Consider the following 18609-nt stretch of genomic DNA (forward strand, 5'->3'; position numbering starts at 1 on the left):
GTGTTAGCCAATGACTTTGGCTGGGGGGCGGGACTTCTGGGAGAGATAGGGAAGTGACGTTGACTACAAGAAGTGAGAGTTTGAGTTGTCCCGGGAAAAGCGATAGAGACTTGAGAGCTGTTGTGTGTTTGTGTTACATTTTGTGCAATAAAGACAAGACAAACGAATACGTTTTATGAGTCTACATTACTGGGATTATTACAATATATATTTTCGAATTGGTTCAACCGCCACCCGCCCGAATCTATTTAAAATCTATTTTTTCGTCATGTCACCCGCCCGACCCGCGGTTTATCCCCGGACTCCGCGGACTCCGCGGTTGTGACCGCAAACCGCGCATCTCTAACGTGTACGCAAGACGTCACGGGTTTTAAGATAATATGAGCGCTGCACACAAACACAGCTAAAAGTCGTCTGCTTTAACGGCATAATTACACAGTATTTGGAGATCCGTGTTACTGAATCTTTTGCAATTTGTTCAATTAATATTAGAGAAGTCACAGTAGAAAGATGGAGTTGGGAAGCTTTAGCCTTTAGCCACACAAACACACGGTGATTCTTTGTTTAAAATTCCTGGAGGTGAAACTTTCCTATGGATCAGAGCGCGGTCAAGCCAACATGGATCCCTACCAAATGTCAACCAGCAGGTTTCGGTGAGAAAATTGTGGTTAAAAAGTCAGTTCTTACCGGAGAAAAGCTGAGCTTGTGCCGTCCATAGCTGCCGTCGACTCCCCTGAGACACTGCACGTCAAGACACCCGTGGAGACACCCTTCCGACTATCAGGTACTATTTAACTCACTAAAACACTAGCAACACAGAAAGATAAGGGATTTCCCAGAATTATCCTGGTAAATGTCTCTAAAAACATCGGAATCCGTCCTTTTTTTTTTAACTTAATTTTTTTTAATCTTTTTTTTTTAGTCCGTCGCTATCAATATCCTCCAACACGAATCTTTCATCCTCGCTCAAATTAATGGGGAAATTTTCGTTTTCTTGGTTCGAATAGGTCTTTTTGTTGGAGGCTCCCATTAAAATCAATGTGAATATGTGAGGAGCCCCCACACGTGTGACATCATCGTCTGCGACTTTCGGTAGAGGGAGGGCTTTTCTCTTAATACTGAAAGTTGCGAACTTTATCGTGGATGTTCTCTACTAAATCCTTTCAGCAAAAATATGGCAATATCGCGAAATGATCAAGTATGACACATAGAATGGACCTGCTATCCCTGTTTAAATAAGAAAATCTCATTTCAGTAGGCTACTGAAATGAGATGTTGCCATATTTTTGCTGAAAGGATTTAGTAGAGAACATCCACGATAAAGTTCGCAACTTTTGGTCGCTAATAAAAAAGCCTTGCCTGTACCGGAAGTAGCAGACGATGTGCGCGTGACGTCACTGGTTGTAGAGCTCCTCACATCCTCACATTGTTTACAATCATGGCCACCAGCAGCAAGAGCGATTCGGACCGAGAAAGCGACGATTTCCCCATTAATTTGAGCGAGGATGAAAGATTTGCGAATGAAGATGGTGAGAGTGAAAAACAAAACAAAAAAAAGGCGAGGGCAGTGGGAGCGATTCAGAGGTTATTAGACACATTTACTAGGTAAATTCTGGAAAATCCCTTATCTGCTTATTGTGTTAATAGTGTTTTAGTGAGATTATATGGTACCTGAAGGTCGGAGGGGTGTGGCCACGGGTGTGTTGACGGGTGTGATGAGGGGTAGTCACGAAGCTGCAGCAGGACAGAAGCTTATTGTGTACAGTCCCCATCACATCTTAATATTATGTATTTTGTAATGTACGGTCGTTAAAAATGATAGTGTAAAGTCGTCATCACATCTTCCTATAATGTATTATTTAGTAAAGTGCAGTCGCTAAAATTAGGATAGGCTAGAGCAGAGGTTGGCAACCCAAAATGTTGGAAGAGCCATATTGTAGAGAAAATTTAAAATAAAAATCTGTCTGGAGCCGCAAAAAATTTAAAAGCCTTATATAAGTTGGGTGTCGTGTAGTTGGGAGAGTGGCTTTACCAGCAACCTAAGGGTTGCTGGTTCAATCCCCACCTTTTACCTACCTAGTCGGTTGCGTTGTGTCCTTGAGCAAGACACTTCACCCTTGTTCCTGATGGGTCGTGGTTCCGCCATTAGTGTTTGAATGGGTGAATGTGGAAATAGGGTCAAATTGATTGATTGAAACTTTTATTAGTTGATTGCACAGTACAGTACATATTCCGTACAATTGACCACTAAATGGTAACACCCGAATAAGTTTTTTTCAACTTAGCTTACGTTTATTAATTAATGGTAAAGCACTTTGAGTACTTTGAAGGTAGAAAAGTGCTACAAAAGTATAACCCATTTACCATTTAATGAAGACAACACATGTTGTGTCTATATTAGCTATTTTAGCCTACTATCAAAATTATTTTAAAAGTCTTATATTTGGTGCTACAATAATGACAACACATGATTTAAGTGTATATACTAGTTGTATCATCGTACTATTGAAGGCTGATGCAAATCTTTGTTGTCAGAAATGTGTTTTAATTTTCTCTGTACACATTTTTGCAGCAATTGGAAATCATTAGTAAAAGGGAGGCTTCTCACAGGATGAGATAACTTCTGGAATTGAATGGCTCAGAATAGCCGAAAGTATAGTCTCCAAGTTTAAGGAAACGGCAGGCTGTCTTCTTCTAATGGATTTATTACAATCTTTGCAAGCTGGGTAACATTTGCTGTGAATTGGAACAACATTGCACACAAACAACTATTCAAAATGCAGCCAATATTGCATACAGATAGTGTGTCATGAGACATGCAAATATAGATTAAATACAAAGAGGACATAAGTAAAGTAAATTTTATGAGCTCAAATATACCTACACATGTGGCATAATGATGCAATATGTACATACAGCTAGCCTAAATAGCATGTTAGCATCGATTAGCTTGCAGCCATGGATTGACCAAATATGCCTGATAAGCACTCCAGCAAGTCAATAAAATCAACAAGGCTCACCTCTGTGCATTCACGCACAGTATAAAATGTTTGGTGGACAAAATGAGAAAAAAGGAGTGGCATAAAAGCTGACTTTCTGTGGCAGCATCGGAAAAAGTTGTAAATGTAAACAAACTACGATGAGTTCAAGGATTGCTGAAACTAGTAGGACAAAACGGTGCTTGCCAAACACTCTCATCAGTGAATCATGAATAACATACACAGTAGGATTTGTAACAACTTAAGAAGGTTTGTGTCATGTTTGTTCTCCTACAGAAATTATATTAAGACAAACAAAAACATTTTTTTATTCATCCTTGTCAATTTTCACACATCTCTGAAAGAGGTCCAGGGAGCTACTAGGGTGGCGCTAAAGAGTCGCGGGTTGCTAGAGCAACTGCAACAGGGAGCCACTTCAGCGGTGCCATCTTGAAAAACATATTAGGTGTTATTTGGTAAGGAACACTCATTAAACATGATAGTGTACTGTCACCATTTAATCTTATTCTATTTCTCTTACATAAGAGTATTTGAATACCTGAAAAAACACTATAAAACTGAAAAATGCATGAAGCTTACAATTGTTCATATAGATACATACCATGCTGCTTGAACAAGACCGGTTAGAGATTTCCCTTTTTACTTTAAGGCTTATCCCAGCTGCACTTTGGCGCAGGTGCCCCCTAAACAAGTCGCCACCTCATTGCAGGGCCAGACAAGCATCTTTAGAGGCCCGGGAGACTAGCAGTCCTGGGTAAAACATGCAAAATCCAAACAAAAAGAACCCGAGCCCGGTAGTCTTATCCTAGACCTAGTCATCTTGGGCGTCCAAAATTTGGTGCAGTTTCTATTTCAATCACAGAAAAAGTTAGCTTTGTGTTGTGTCGGGGGAAACGAGACGTAGTTGAATCGACTGCATTTACGAGAACTAACTCCCCCCACCGTATTATGCGGTTTGTTCATCAAGCTGCCCCAGCTTCATTTGGTAGCTGAAATTGAACCAAAAAAAACTATAAATGGAACGGCAACTTTTGGTGCTGCGGCAAAGGAAAACAAAAGCTCTGAAATCCTACTCCAAACAAGCTATGGAACCTCTGCTATGGAAAAGAGGTAACGCGCTTTGAGTCACTAAGAAAAAGTGCTACATAAATCTAATCCTATAATATTACAAGCAATGTCACGACATCTGTAAGGGAAAAATAAGTACCGGTATTTTTTAAAGGCAGTATAGTACCTATTTGGATTATTTAGTACCGCTGTACTTTATTTATACCGGCATACTGTACAACCCTATAACAAATATATTAAAACTTAATATGTATGGAAAGGTCTGAAGCTTTTGAAGAATTTAAAGCGCTGAAAGTAATAAAAAAAAATATACAGGTATATATGACTAACATGTACCACTTTTTTGAGTGTGTCCGTTTTTTGTTGTGTAGGAGGCTCTCTGTAGTTTGAAATTAGGTAGATTCAAGCGTTAATATTAGCCATCCATCCATCCATATTCTTCTGCTTATCCAAAGTCAGGTTGCGGGGGCTGCAGCCTAAGCAGAGAAGCACTGGGACACGGTCGAATGCCTTCTCCATGTCCATAAAACACATGTTGACTGGTTGGGCAAACGACTATGCACCGTCAAGGATTCTGCAGAGAGTATAGAGTTAGTCCACAGTTCCACGACCAGGACAAAAACCACACCGCTCCTCCTAGATCCGAGGTTCAACTATCCGATGTAGCTTCCTCTCCAGTACACTTGAATAAACCTTACCAAGAAGCCTGAGGAGTACGATCCCACGTTAGTTGGAACCCACCTTCCGGTTCCAAGTTTCAAATAAATGAACCAGTTTATTCATTTATATAGAACATTTAAAGGGGAACATTATCACCAGACCTATGTAAGCGTCAATATATACCTTGATGGTGCAGAAAAAAGACCATCTATTTTTTTAACCGATTTCCGAACTCTAAATGGGTGAATTTTGGCGAATTAAACGCCTTTCTGTTGATCGCGCTGGAAGCGATGACGTCAGAATGTGACGTCGCCGAGGTAACACACCCGCCTTTTTCATTTTCAACACATTACAAACACCGGGTCTCTGCTCTGTTATTTTCCGTTTTTTTTGACTATTTTTTGGAACCTTGGAGACATCATGCCTCGTTGCTATGTTGTCGGAGGGTGTAACAACACTAACAGGGAGGGATTCAAGTTGCAACACTGGCCCGAAGATGCGAAAGTGTCTGCCGCCAGACCTCCATTGAATGTGCTGGAGTTTCTCCACATTTTACCGGCGATGCTAAGGCAGACATGGCACAGATATGTATGGATAACCTGCAGATGCATTTGCAACGATAGTCAACGAAATCACAAAGGTGAGTTTTGTTGATGTTGACTGCCAGCTAATCGATGCTAACATGCTATTTACCGGCGGTGCTAAAGCAGACATGGTACAGAGATGTATGGATAACCTGTAGATACATTTGCAACTATATTACGTTTCCTCCCACCCACATTTAATGCGAAAAAACACTTACCAATCAACGTATTTAAGTTGCTCCAGTGTCAAAAGATGCGAAAGTCCTGACCGTTTGGTCCGCACATATTACCGGCGATGCTAACGCAGCTATTCGGCCATGCTATGGCTATGAATAGCGTCAATAGCTATTCGCTCAATAGCTTCAGTTTCTTCTTCAATATTTTCATACTCCAACCATCTGTTTAAATACATGCGTAATCTGTTGAATTGCTTAAGGCGCTGAAATCCGAATTTGAATCCGGGCTATTGGCATTATAGCTTGCTGTGGTATTCCCATTGTTTGTTTACATTGGCAGCACTGTGTGACGTCACAGGGAAATGGCCAGTGTCTTCGCAGAGAGCGAAAATAAGGCACTTTAAAGCTTTATTTAGGGATATTCCAAGACCGGTAACATTTTGAAAAAAAATTCAAAAAATACAACAAGCCACTGGGAACTGATTTTTATTGTTTTTAACCCTTTTGAAATTGTGATAATGTTCCCCTTTAAAAACAACCCCAGTTGGCCAAAGCGCTGTACAGACGTATGAAACAATTTAAAAAAAAAAGTGCACGCAGTGTCACATTTACATTGTACCATGGAAGGATGAATAAAATACAATAGTACCTTCATAGGAGTGCAAAACTAAATCCCATAAATTACTAAAATGTAATGAATAAAAAAAATGTTGTACAAAACAAGACATAAAACGACCAATATATCATGCCTAACTGGATTTCAACCCAGATCTGACAATCCAGGGGCACCGCCTCTGATGTCCACACAATGCTCAGAGTCTTGTCAACCACGACAGCCCCACAGCATCCACAACCTGATCTGATTCACCCCCGGAACTTTTTAAGTACCTCGCCAACCTCATCCCCAGAAATAAGAGAGCCCACTGCAGAGTGCCTAGGCCCTGCTTCCTCATTTAAGACATGTACAAACTGCAGGCGGGATTGAGGAGGTCTACGAAGTATTTCTTCCACCGATCCACAATATCCCCCTTTCAACGTCAATAGCACATGGATTTCTGTTGACGTTGACAGTGCATTGCTCCATCCTCCTTAGGCGGCAGATGGTGGTCCAGAATTGCTTTGAAAGCCGTCTGGAAGTCGTTCTCCATGGCTTCTCCAAACTCCTCCCATGTCCGAGTCTTTGCCTCTGCAACTGTCAAAGCCGCACATCGCTTGGCTTGTCGGTAGCTGTCCGCTGCCCCTGGAGTCCCATGAGCCAAAAGGACCTACAGAACTCCTTCTTCAGCTTGACGGCATTCCTCACCGTTGGTGTCCACCAGCGGGTTTTGGGATTACCGCCACGGCAGGTACCGACCACCTTGCGGCCACAGCTTCAATCGGCTGCCTCTACAATAGAGGCACAGAACATGGTCCACTCATACTCAATGTCCAGCACCTACCTCGTAACATGTTTGAAGTGCTTCCGGAGGTGGGAATTGAAACTCTCTCTGACGGGAGACTCTGCAGGATGTTCCCAGTATGTGTTTGGGCCTGCCAGGTCTGTCAGGCATCCTCCCCCACCATCAAAGATGACTCACCACCAGGTGGTGATTTGTTGAAAGCTCTGCCCCTCTTTTCATCCGAGTGTCCAAAACATGAGAGAGCAAATCCGATGATACAACCACAAAGTCGATCATCGAAAGGCGGCCGAGGTTGTCCTGGTGCCAAGTGCACATTTGGACACCCTTATGCCTGATCATGGTGTTTGTTATGGACAATCTGTGAGAGCACAGAAGTCCAATAACAAAACAACAGTCTGGTTCAGATCAGGGCGGTTCTTTCTCCCAATCACGTATCTCCAGGTCTCACTGTTGTTGCCAATGAAGTCCCCAGTAGAACAATCACCTGAGGGAGAACTCTCCAGTGCTCCCTCGAGGGACTCCAAAAAGGGTGGGTACTCTGAACTGCTACTTGGTGCTTAAGCACAAACAACCTGACTGTTGTTTGTCCACACACCTGGAGCTGGAGGGAAAACTACCATCTCGTCCACTGGGTTTACTCCCACCTTGCAGGCTATGATCCGCGGGGCAACATGTATTTCCATCCCCGTAAATCTCCCCTCACTCCTGGCAATGCTAGAATGGAAGGGAATCCAGCCCCTCTTGAGAATACTGATTCCAGAGCTCTTGCTGTGCGTCAAAATGAGACTAACCACATCTAGCCGGAACTTATACCTCGCGCACCAGCTCAGAGGATTCAGACCGCCAAGGGCCCTGCCTACAGCTGCCGCCCACCTCACTTAGAACCCAACTTCTATGGCCCCTCCTGTGTGTGATGAGCCCATTGGAGGGAGAAGCGCTAATATCAAATGTTTGAAAAAATAAAAGAGAGTTCATGGCAAAACAAGCATTGATACATTCATGACCCCACCAGAAGATAAAAGCACTGCCCATTCAAAAAACTCTGATCTGCTCTTTTCTACTAGGGTTTACATTCGCATAATATGCCGGCGCTGCTGCAATATGATGTGAAACACAGAATCACAGAGCTTCAGAATAATTTTATTTTCTCATCAATCAAATACAAGAACAGTCTTTTAAAGTTTAAGGCACTTTCAATAATAAAGGCAAGATTAAACTCTTAAAACCTATTTTGAAAATACTAGAACACACATTTTCAAAGAAGTAACATGCCTAAACGTAAGTTAAATGCATAGTTTAATCGGTAAAGGTGGGGTTTCTTTTGTAACCTATGTAACGCATGCATCGTCTTCAGATAACAAAAAGTCAGTGTTAAAGAAAATAATCTTTCTTTCTTTATAAGAAGTAATTTTGGGGAATAAACAGGATAGCATGCAATGGCTGGAAATCACATAGAGGAACAGATTGTTGCTCTATCGAAATATTTCACAGTTCAACCTGCGTCTAGCAACACTTTTCCATACCACATCCATACATTATCCTTTTATATTAAATATATATTTTTTCCCCAACAACAATCAACAGTCATCCTTCCCGAGAAGTCAGCCAATAAATCCAGTTCAGCAGCAATCAAGGGTAGATCAGATAAATAGCTCAGAACGCTCTTGTTTCTATGGTGACGATTTAGTTCAATTAGAGATCTGGTTACTAGTGAGGCCTACTATGTTAATGGTGGAAAGCACACAAAGGACAATAGACAGTAACAAAGATGATTCTTGAAAGTTTGTGTATTTTTTGTTTGTTCGCTATGTTCTATAATATTTATATTTGTCTGATTGTAGTCCACCCCACAGATCTCCCAGCTGTGTCACTGTGTAGTCACATAGTCTTAGATCTTTGCTAATAAATTACACTTTTATTTCTAAATCCAGACTGAGGTTTTTCCGTTTTTAACAATTGTAGCAGCCTTCTCTGTAGCTGACTTGGGCCTAGCTCCCTGCTTCTCCTGGACAGTGTTGACTCGGTTTTGCTCCATCATAGTTCCCCCAGACACAGGACTGCTGGTTCTGGAGGTCTGCTGGGGGTTCTTAGTTTGGTACGTCTGAAAGGCCATATCCAGCTGCTCTTGGGCGACCCTCAGGTGGCGGTGAAGGCTCGCCAGATCCGATGGGATGTTCTCATCCGGGCTGGTGCACTGCTGCTCCTGGGCCACGTTGCCCATGTTCTGCTCATGCGTGATGAGGCTGTTGGGCATCCTGCTGGGTTTGTCCGTCTTAATGACCAAGTTGTACCCGGGAGGTGAAGCGGGAATATTGCGGGAGAACGGGTAGCCGCAAGTCCGCCGACCATGCCTCCTCTTCAGGCGCAGGATGTCTCGGAAAGTGCCGATTCCCAAGTGGAGCATCTCGCACACGTTAAGCATAAGGCAGAGGCAGCTTACCACGTACATGATGATCAAGAAGATTGTTTTTTCGGTGGGCCTGGAAATGAAACAGTCCACCCGGTGGGGACAGGGGACCCTGTTGCACACAAAGGAAGGACTAACTCGGAATCCATACAGGAGGTACTGTCCTGCAAGGAAAGCGATTTCAAAGATCGCTCGTGACATGAGTTGAAGAACGTAGATCCGCATCAGCCCCTCTTGCATAATTCTACGCCGACCATCGTGCTTTGGCGCCTCGTGGCAATTGCTGTTTCCCAACTCGGCCTTGACCTCCTGACCCTCCAGTGTGTCTTCATAGATCATAGGCTCTGCATCGTCATCTCTCTCCAAGATGTCCTCCAGATGGTGGCTTTCCCTCCACCTGGAGTGAGGAGCAGGCTTTTTGCGGATCCTGTGATTCCTGCGCCGCTCCTCCTCCGTAGTGCGGGCTATCTTGTGTATGGCGTAGCCCATGTACATGATGGACGGCGTGGAGATCATGATGATCTGAAAAACCCAGAAGCGTACATGCGAGAGGGGCGCGAAGGCATCGTAGCACACGTTGTCGCAGCCCGGCTGCTTAGTGTTGCAGGTGAACTTGGTCTGCTCATCCGAGTAGATTGACTCGCCGCCGACCGCCGTGAGGACGATGCGGAAGATGATCAGCACGGTCAGCCACACTTTGCCCACAAAGGTGGAGTGGTTGTGGATCTCTTCCAGCAGACGAGTGAGGAAGCTCCAGCTCATGTTGCTTTTGGAGGCTTTTTAACTAAAATCTGTGGAAAGAGGACAAAGAGTTGGATCATTCAATTCTGGAGAGACCGGATCATTTTACTGCAAGTCAATAATCTAGCGTCCTGCCTAGGGATGTTCCGATCAAGGTTTTATGCTGCCGATTTTGATTATCCATGAGGGAAATCGGCCGAGAGCAATACTGATACGATCACATGAATTAACTTTACATTTCTCACTTTATTTATGGTAACAGTTCCACTATATCAACACAATGTTTAAACAGGTTGTTATTGTCCGTTATTACAAACAATTGTTTGAACAAAACAAAGTCAACAGAACACAATAATGATAATAATGGGGACGGTGTGGTGTGGTGCAGTTGGAAGAGTGGTCGTGCCAGCAACCTGAGAGTTCCTGGTTCGATCCCCGGCTTCTACCCCCCTAGTCAAATCCGTTGTGTTCTTGAGCAAGACACTTCGCGCGTGCTCCTGATGGGTCGTGGTTAGCGCCTTTCATGGCAGCTCCCGCCATCACTGTGTGAATGGGTGAATGTGGAAATAGAGTCAAATCGCTTTGAGTGCCTTGTAGGTAGAAAAGCTCTATAAAAGTATAACTCATTTAATAACTACACATAAGCAAAAACTACTATTTACGACTCATTTAAATGTTTTCGTTTAGCTGAGATTGGCGCCAGTGCCCCCCGCGACCCCAAAATGGAATAAGCGGTAGAAAATGGATGGATGGATGATTTTTTTCATCAAAATTATCCTTTGTACAGGGAATTATTCCCCGAGTGTAAACAACTACAAAAACAGCAATAAAAATAATGATGTTGTGTTCAGACAAAGTTTTTTGTGTAATCAATCAATCAATAAATATTTATTTATATAGCCCTAGATCACAGACGTTTCAAAGGGCTGCACAAACCACAACGACATCCTCAGTTCAGATCACACAACAGGGCAATGAAAAACTCAACCCAGGGGGATAACAATGAGAAACCTTGGAGAGGACCGCAGATGTTGGAAGCACGGTCGCTACAGTGTGTCTAAGATGGCAAAGCGGCTTGTGCCAGCAACTTCATAGTTACAGGTTCAATTTCAGCTTCCGCCATCCTAGTCACCGCCGTTGTGTCCTTAGGAGAGACACTTAACCCACCTTGCCCCTAGTGCCGCTCACACTGGCGTTTGAATGTGTATAAATGTAGCAGGTAAGAAACTTGAAACCTTGACTGAACACAAGAATATAGCACCTATCTATTTGACAAGACATGATGAACGCAATCGTTTTAGCAACAAAAATACTTAGAGAAAATAAAAACTCTAATAGCGATCGTATACTGATATTACTCTTATTTGCTGGGCAGCATGTGACGTCCCGTCTGTTTTTCTTCTTTGCAGCTTGATTACATGATGGTCAAGCAGCTCGAGCGTAACATCAAAACAAGTGAGAGTGAGTGTAGAGTTTGAGCAGAAAATGGCATTTTGCTGTTCTGTTCTTGGGTGTTCCAGTCGTTTAAATCGAGAGATAGGAAAGAGCTTTTGTTGAGTCCCGAACAAAGAGGCTCATAAAGGAAATAAAGTCAGGGGAAAAAAAGAAAGTGTGTCGAAAGAAATGGCTCTTAAAAATACCCCTTTATAAACTTGTGGAATACAATCAGACCATGCTTGTGTCTGCAACGATCACTTTGTGAAATGTTTGTTTGAACATTTGATTTGTTTGAGAAACTTTCTGTGATGCAATTGAGTTTATTCTCTACTATGTTAGTAGTGTTTTAGAGCAGAACTAAACAGAAAAAAACGACAAGCGATTGCAATAGTTTTTTATTTTGTGGTTGCTATGCCTAAATATAACTACAAAGACCTGGTTGTGCAAATAAACTAACATCATCTTAAGTCCAAGTAACAAATATTGTAATTGTTTGTCTAATCCACCATATTTTCTTTGTCCATTTTCATAATAGAAATCAAAAACTTAGTTGTTGTTGTGCAGGAAAGCCCAGTGCTTTATTTGACACAGATAACTATATTATAGCCTCTTGGGTTATAGTTTTTAGTATCAAGAAAATATCCTTAGTAGTATTTATAAACTAGAAGAATTAATCTTTTGTAGGCTCAACAGCATATACTGAATGATCAGATCACCAGCAAACCTTGCTGAACAACAGAGATCAATAGCTAGATAATGAGACAAAATATGAATTTTGCACCATAAAAACAACTGCAGAAGTGAATTGTAGATGATGGACTAACATTTCAAGCAGGAAATCAGATGCAAAAAAACTTATCCTTTTTCTCAATAACGTCCTGATCACAGCAGCACAGCACTTGTTGTCAATCTTGTTACTTAGCGATGCACGGATAAATCTAACATTGTCTTGCACCAATAAAAGCTTAATTTGTGGACCCTTCCAGATGTGTGGGTTCTTCCGAGGATGTTGTAGTCGTAATGATTTGTGCAGTCCTTTGAGACATTTGTGATTTGGGGCTATATAAATAAACATTGATTGATTGATTGATTGATTGATGTAAAGACATGATGTGCCTCTAAAATGTTTTTCTTCAAATCCTTATAAGATTTAAAGGAAGTGAGGTCCAGGCAATCAGTGACATCTTGGTGATAACGTATGGTTTAAATCTTTCAAAAAATACTTTTCTTAAGTTTGTATAAATCCTCTCCATCCCATTTTGAATATATTTTCATGATTGCTTATACAGTATGTTGGCTTCTAAACCTTTCAAAATACATCCAAATCTGCATTGAAGCAGGCAAATAAACAGTAGCCCAACAGGGCTCTGTAGACCATCACATAAAAAACAGGAAATGCCATTAGGTCACTTCCGGGTTTTATGTGATTGCAACACAGCAATATTGACACCACCAATTTATGAATTACATGTTGTTTGCTGACTGTGACAATGCTGACATAAACAGTTGTTGTTATATTATCTTCTCCGTAGACCAGGGGTCGACAACCCAAAACGTTGAAAGAGCCATATTGGACCAAAAATACAAAAAACAAATCTGCCTGGAGCCGCAAAAAATGAAAAGCCATATATAAGTGTTATAATGAAGGCAACACATGGCGTACACGTCTATATTAGCTACAATAGCCTACTATCAAAGTGACTATGTGTCGCAGGCTGAAGCAAATCTTCGTTGACAGAAACGTTGAAATTTAGTATTTATTCTACACATTATACAACATTGGAAAACATTAGTAAAACTTCTCAGAAGGTGAGATAACTCATCAAAATTACTGGTTTTTAAAGGCTAATGGTATAGATGTGTGTATCCAGGTTAAAGAAAATGGCAGGCTGTATTCTTTTAATAGATTTATTACAATCTTTGGGCAAGATAGGTCATGCTTGCTCTGGTCTGGAACAACATGGCACACAAACAACTACTGTATCAACAATGCAACCAATATTACATACAGATAATGTGTCATGAGATATGCAAAACTAAATTATATGCAAAGAGGATAAAAGTAAAGGATAATAAATGAGCTGAAATATACCTACAAATGAGGCACAATGATGCAATATTTTCATACAGCTAGCCTAAATAGCATGTTAGCAATGATTAGCTTGCAGTCATGCACTGACCAAATGTGCCTGCTTAGCACTCCAACAAGTCAATAACATCAACAAAGCGCACCTTTGTGCATTCACACACAGTATAAAATGTTTGGTGGACAAAATAAGGGGTGGAAGATTTTATATGTAAACAAACTGTTGCGTCACAGCACATTATGGTGAGTTCAAGCCCCACTGAAATTAGTAGGACCAAACAATGTTCACCAACTACTCTCATCAATGAAGCAAACACACAAACATATTAAACGGCGGGCTTTCTAGCAATTGGCAAGGTGTGTGTCATGTTTGTCCTCATACAAAAAACATACAAAAACGAAAAAATATTCCCCATCTTTTTTCATCTTTAAAACTTTTTAAAAAATGTTCCAGGGAGCCACTGGTGCGGCACTAAAGAGCCGCATGTGGCCCAAGAGCCGCTGGTTGCTGACTCTTATAATTCTACTTGTTAATTTCCTGTTAAAATTGCTGCTTACTCTCTGCTGTAACCTGGTTCCAGCTACATTTCTTAAACTATACCAAGCACTTTTATCTTGGTGTTATTCACGCTATCTTAGCGGTTAGCTTAGCCATTGGCATGCCTACTCCAGCGATAATGATACTTGAAAATGATACTTAAGATGCAAAGAAATGCAATTTATTTGCTGTAAGGGAGGTGATTATTATTAGTTTAGGGGAGCGTCTCCACACTGTGTACGGAGAAAAATAATTAGCTGCTAGCTTGTCAGCCAGTGAAGAGTGCCGTTTGTGATCATAATAATAAAGGCATTATTCGTCAATGACCGATCACATGTTTTTTCTCAAAAATAGGCTGATACTGATCAGTAGCTAGTCGATTGGCACATCCATAGTCCTGACAGAGTCTAACACTATATTTAAACTTCATTTCTGACCTTAAAAACTTGTCAAACTTGCATGTCTCAAAATTGCGTTAAAACAAAAATATTTAGTTTTTTAACAGAAAAATATTGATCTCCTTGTTAAGTATTGGTTCGGGTACCATTTAAGGGCCGTTGTTCTGGCGAGTCGTTTTCCCCCATGATTAAATATATGATGTGTTGGTTTGTGGGTTTTTTGTTTTGTTTTATAGAATAGAATAGAAAAGACAGTACTTTATTGACTCCTGGGGGAAATTCAGCAATTTTCATAGCATTTTTGCTATAAAACCAAAATTGCCCCCAGCATGCTTTGTGGCATTCGATTTTTGACATCTTCACATGAAACCATAACCTAATAATTTGTACATTAGATTGTTTTATATTTTTATATGTGAAAATGCAAACATATAGCATTATTTGGTGTAGCGATTGTAGATATTTAAAAAGATGCCTTTAATGCACAATTATTTCTGCATTCCTTTAACTCATAAGCATGCGAAAATGCAAGTTTTGCATTAATTCAGATGGGGAACACAACTCGCCAGAACACCGGCACTGTTTTCAAAAGTATCAATTTAAATAATACGTTAACGATAACCAACCCTATCCAAGAGTCCTCTTGTATGGACCATGGAAGATGATCCAAGCCCCTCTAAACTCGTTCTTTTACTTAATAGTTCTGACATTGAACACCTCAGAACCCTAGAACAATGCACCCAGGCTTTTAAAAGGCCTACTGAAATGAGATTTTCTTATTTAAACGGGAATAGCAGGTCCATTCTATGTGTCATACTTGATCAGTTCGCGATATTGCCATATTTTTGCTGAAAGGATTTAGTAGAGAACATCCACGATAAAGTTCGCAACTTTTGGTCGCTAATAAAAAAGCCCGGCCTTTACTGGAAGTAGCAGACAATGACATCCCCGGTGTGAGGGCTCCTCACATCCTCACATTGTTTATAACGGGAGCCTCCAGCATCAAGAGCTATTCGGACCGAGAAAGCGACAATTTCCCCATTAATTTGAGCGAGGATGAAAGATTCGTGGATGAGGTAATTAAGAGTGAAGGACTAGAAAAAAAAAAAAGTTAAAAAAAAGGTGATTGCATTGGGAGCGATTCAGATGTTTTTAGACACATTTACTAGGATAATTCTGGGAAATCCCTAACCTTTCTATTGTGTTGCTAGTGTTTTAGTGAGTTAAATAGTACCTGATAGTCGGAGGGGTGTGTCGACGCCAGTCTCTGAGGGAAGTCATGGCAGCTGCATGGACGGCGCAAGCTCCGCTGATCTCCGGTAAGAGGCGACTTTTTACCACAATTTACTCACCGAAACCTGCCGGTTGATAAGTGGTCGGGAACCATGTTCGCTATGACCGATCTGATCCTTAGTAAAGCTTCCCCTCCAGGAATTTTAAACAAGGAAACACCGTGTGTTTTTGTGGCTAAAGGCCAAAGCTTCCCACCTCCATCTTTCTACTTTGACTTCTCCATTATTAATTGAACAAATTGCAAAAGATTCAGCAACACAGATGTCCAAAATACTGTGTAATTGCGCGATGAAAAGAGACAACTTTTAGCCGCAAGTGGTGCTGGCTAATATGTCCCCTCCAACCAATAACGTCACAAACACGCGTCATCATTCCGCGACGTTTTCAACAGGAAACTCCGCGGGAAATTTAAAATTGTAATTTAGTAAACTAAACCGGCCGTATTGGCATGTGTTGCAATGTTAATATTTCATCATTGATATATAAACTATCAGACTGCGTGGTCGGTAGTAGTGGGTTTCAGTAGGTCTTTAATGTCCTGCATAGATTCTCAAAATGCGCTTTTAATACATCTCAGGAGTAACCATTAGTGACCATGAGAGCAAGCTACTTGGAAAATGTAGTAAGCTAAGCTACAGGTTACTCTCAATTAAATGTAACTAAGGGGAAGCTATCACTGAAGAATTGTAGCTAGCTGCACTACAATTGGCACGGCAAAAGTAGTTTTCTACATTAAAGCTCCATTTAACGACATTTATATCTATGGGCCCACTTAGGGGTGGTATGGCGTAGTGGGTAGAGCGACCGTGCCAGAAACCTGAAGGTTGCAGGTTTGCTCTTCGCCTCTTGGCTCTTGACATCCAAATCGCTGCTGTTGTTTCCTTGGGCAGGACACTTCGCCCTTGCCCCCAGTGCCGCTCACACAGGTGAATGAATGAATGATGAATGAATGATAGGTGGTGGTCGGAGGTGCCGTAGGCACAAACTAGCAGCCTCGCTTCCGTCAGTCTACCCCAGGGCAGCTGTGGCTACATATGTAGCTTACCACCACCAGGTGTGAATGAATGATGGGTTCCCACTTCTCTGTGAGCGCTTTGATTATCTAATAATAGAAAAGCACGATATAAAATCTAATCCATTATTTTTTTACTCTTACTTGTATAATATCAATGTTAATGTAACTGAGAGTGTACAAATGGACCAAACAAGGGTCCATTACTAATAAAGGCCTACTGAAACCCACTACTACCGACCACGCAGTCTGATAGTTTATATATCAATGATGAAATATTAACATTGCAACACATGCCAACACGGACAGTTTAGTTTACTAAATTAAAATTTCAAATTTCCCGTGGAGTTTCCTGTTGAAAGCGTCGCGGAATGATGATGCGATAATGACGCGTGTTTGTGACGTTATTGGTTGGAGGGGACATATTAGCCCAGCACCACTTACGGCAAAAAGTCGTCTCTTTTCATCGCGCAGTTACACAGTATTTTGGACATCTGTGTTGCTGAATCTTTTGCAATTTTTTCAATTAATAATGGAGAAGTCAAAGTAGAAAGATGGAGGTGGGAAGCTATTACCCTTTAGCCACACACAACACACGGTGTTTCCTTGTTAAAAATTCCTGGAGGTGAAGCTTTACTATGGATCAGAGCGGTGAAGCAAACATGGATCCGACTACATGTCAACCGGCAGTTTTCGCGGAAAAAATTGTGGAAATAAGTCGCCTCTTGCCGCAGATCAGCGGAGCCAGCGTCCTCCTGCAGCTGCCGTAACTTCTCTCAGAGACTCTGGCGTCAAAACACTCGTGGCGACACCCCTCCGACTTTAAGGTACGGTTTAACTCACTAAAACACTAGCAACACAATAGGCAGATAAGGGATTTTCTAGAATTACCCTAGGAAATGTGTCTAATAACATCTGAATCGCTCTCACTGCAATCGCCTTTTTTTTTTAACTTTTTTTTTTTTCTAGTCCTTGACTCTTAATTACCTCATCCACGAATCTTTCATCCTCGCTCAAATTAATGGGGAAGTTGTCGCTTTCTCGGTCCGAATAGCTGTAGATGCTGCCGGCTATGATTGTAAACTATGTGAGGATGTGAGGAGCCCTACAACCAGTGACGTCACGCGCATATTGTTTTCAACTTCCGGTACAGGCAAGGCTTTTTTATTAGCGACCTAGAGTTGCGAACTTTATCGTCGATGTTCTCTACTAAATCCTTTCAGCAAAAATATGGCAATATCGCAAAATGATCAAGTATGACACATAGAATGGACCTGCTATCCCCGTTTAAATAAGAAAATCTCATTTCAGTAGGCCTTTAATGATCTGTCATTTAGCTGGGGACACCTGACAACTACCTGTAGGGGTCCCCGCACCCTACTGTCTGTATTTATTTAGTTTTCCATTTTTTTGGCCCACCCCTATAATGTTATTCATTTGCTTTACTGACAGTAAAAAAAACAGCATCAACCTATATCTTAAAAAGAAACCCAACAACAATGACTTGTGTGTTTGGGAACAGTTGGTAATATTTATGTGCAGTAAAACTTTACATGACTTCAACTCACCTCAATGTGTGTTCCTAAATTTGTGTTGGACATCTTAAATCAGACCTGGGAAGCGTGTGGCCCGTTTAGCTTTTCAATCTGGAAGGCCGGACATTCCCAAATAATTTTTTTAGATCCTTAAGATCGAAACTGTAGCTGCCATCATGATATGCAGTGATGTTTTCAAATGACCGTAAGTCTTAAACTATACAAAGTATTTCAGTGGTTGGAATCTGCACTTTTGCGTTACATACTAGTTACTA

General features: G+C 41.4%; 1 protein-coding gene across 2 annotated transcripts in view; it reads right to left on the bottom strand.

The window, feature by feature from the left end:
- Nucleotides 1-8011: 8011 nt before the first annotated feature.
- The window catches only part of gjc2 (gap junction protein gamma 2), a 41720-nt gene continuing 31122 nt past the window's right edge, over nucleotides 8012-18609 (bottom strand). For both annotated transcript variants that reach the window (XM_061920522.1, XM_061920521.1), the window contains exon 2: nucleotides 8012-10085. In XM_061920522.1, the coding sequence (XP_061776506.1) occupies nucleotides 8809-10056 (1248 nt within the window). In that variant the 5' untranslated portion in view covers nucleotides 10057-10085 and the 3' untranslated portion in view covers nucleotides 8012-8808. The remainder of the gene's footprint in view (nucleotides 10086-18609) is intronic.

The sequence above is a fragment of the Nerophis ophidion genome, linkage group LG14 (genome assembly GCF_033978795.1).
Source record: "Nerophis ophidion isolate RoL-2023_Sa linkage group LG14, RoL_Noph_v1.0, whole genome shotgun sequence".
Lineage (NCBI taxonomy): Eukaryota > Metazoa > Chordata > Actinopteri > Syngnathiformes > Syngnathidae > Nerophis > Nerophis ophidion.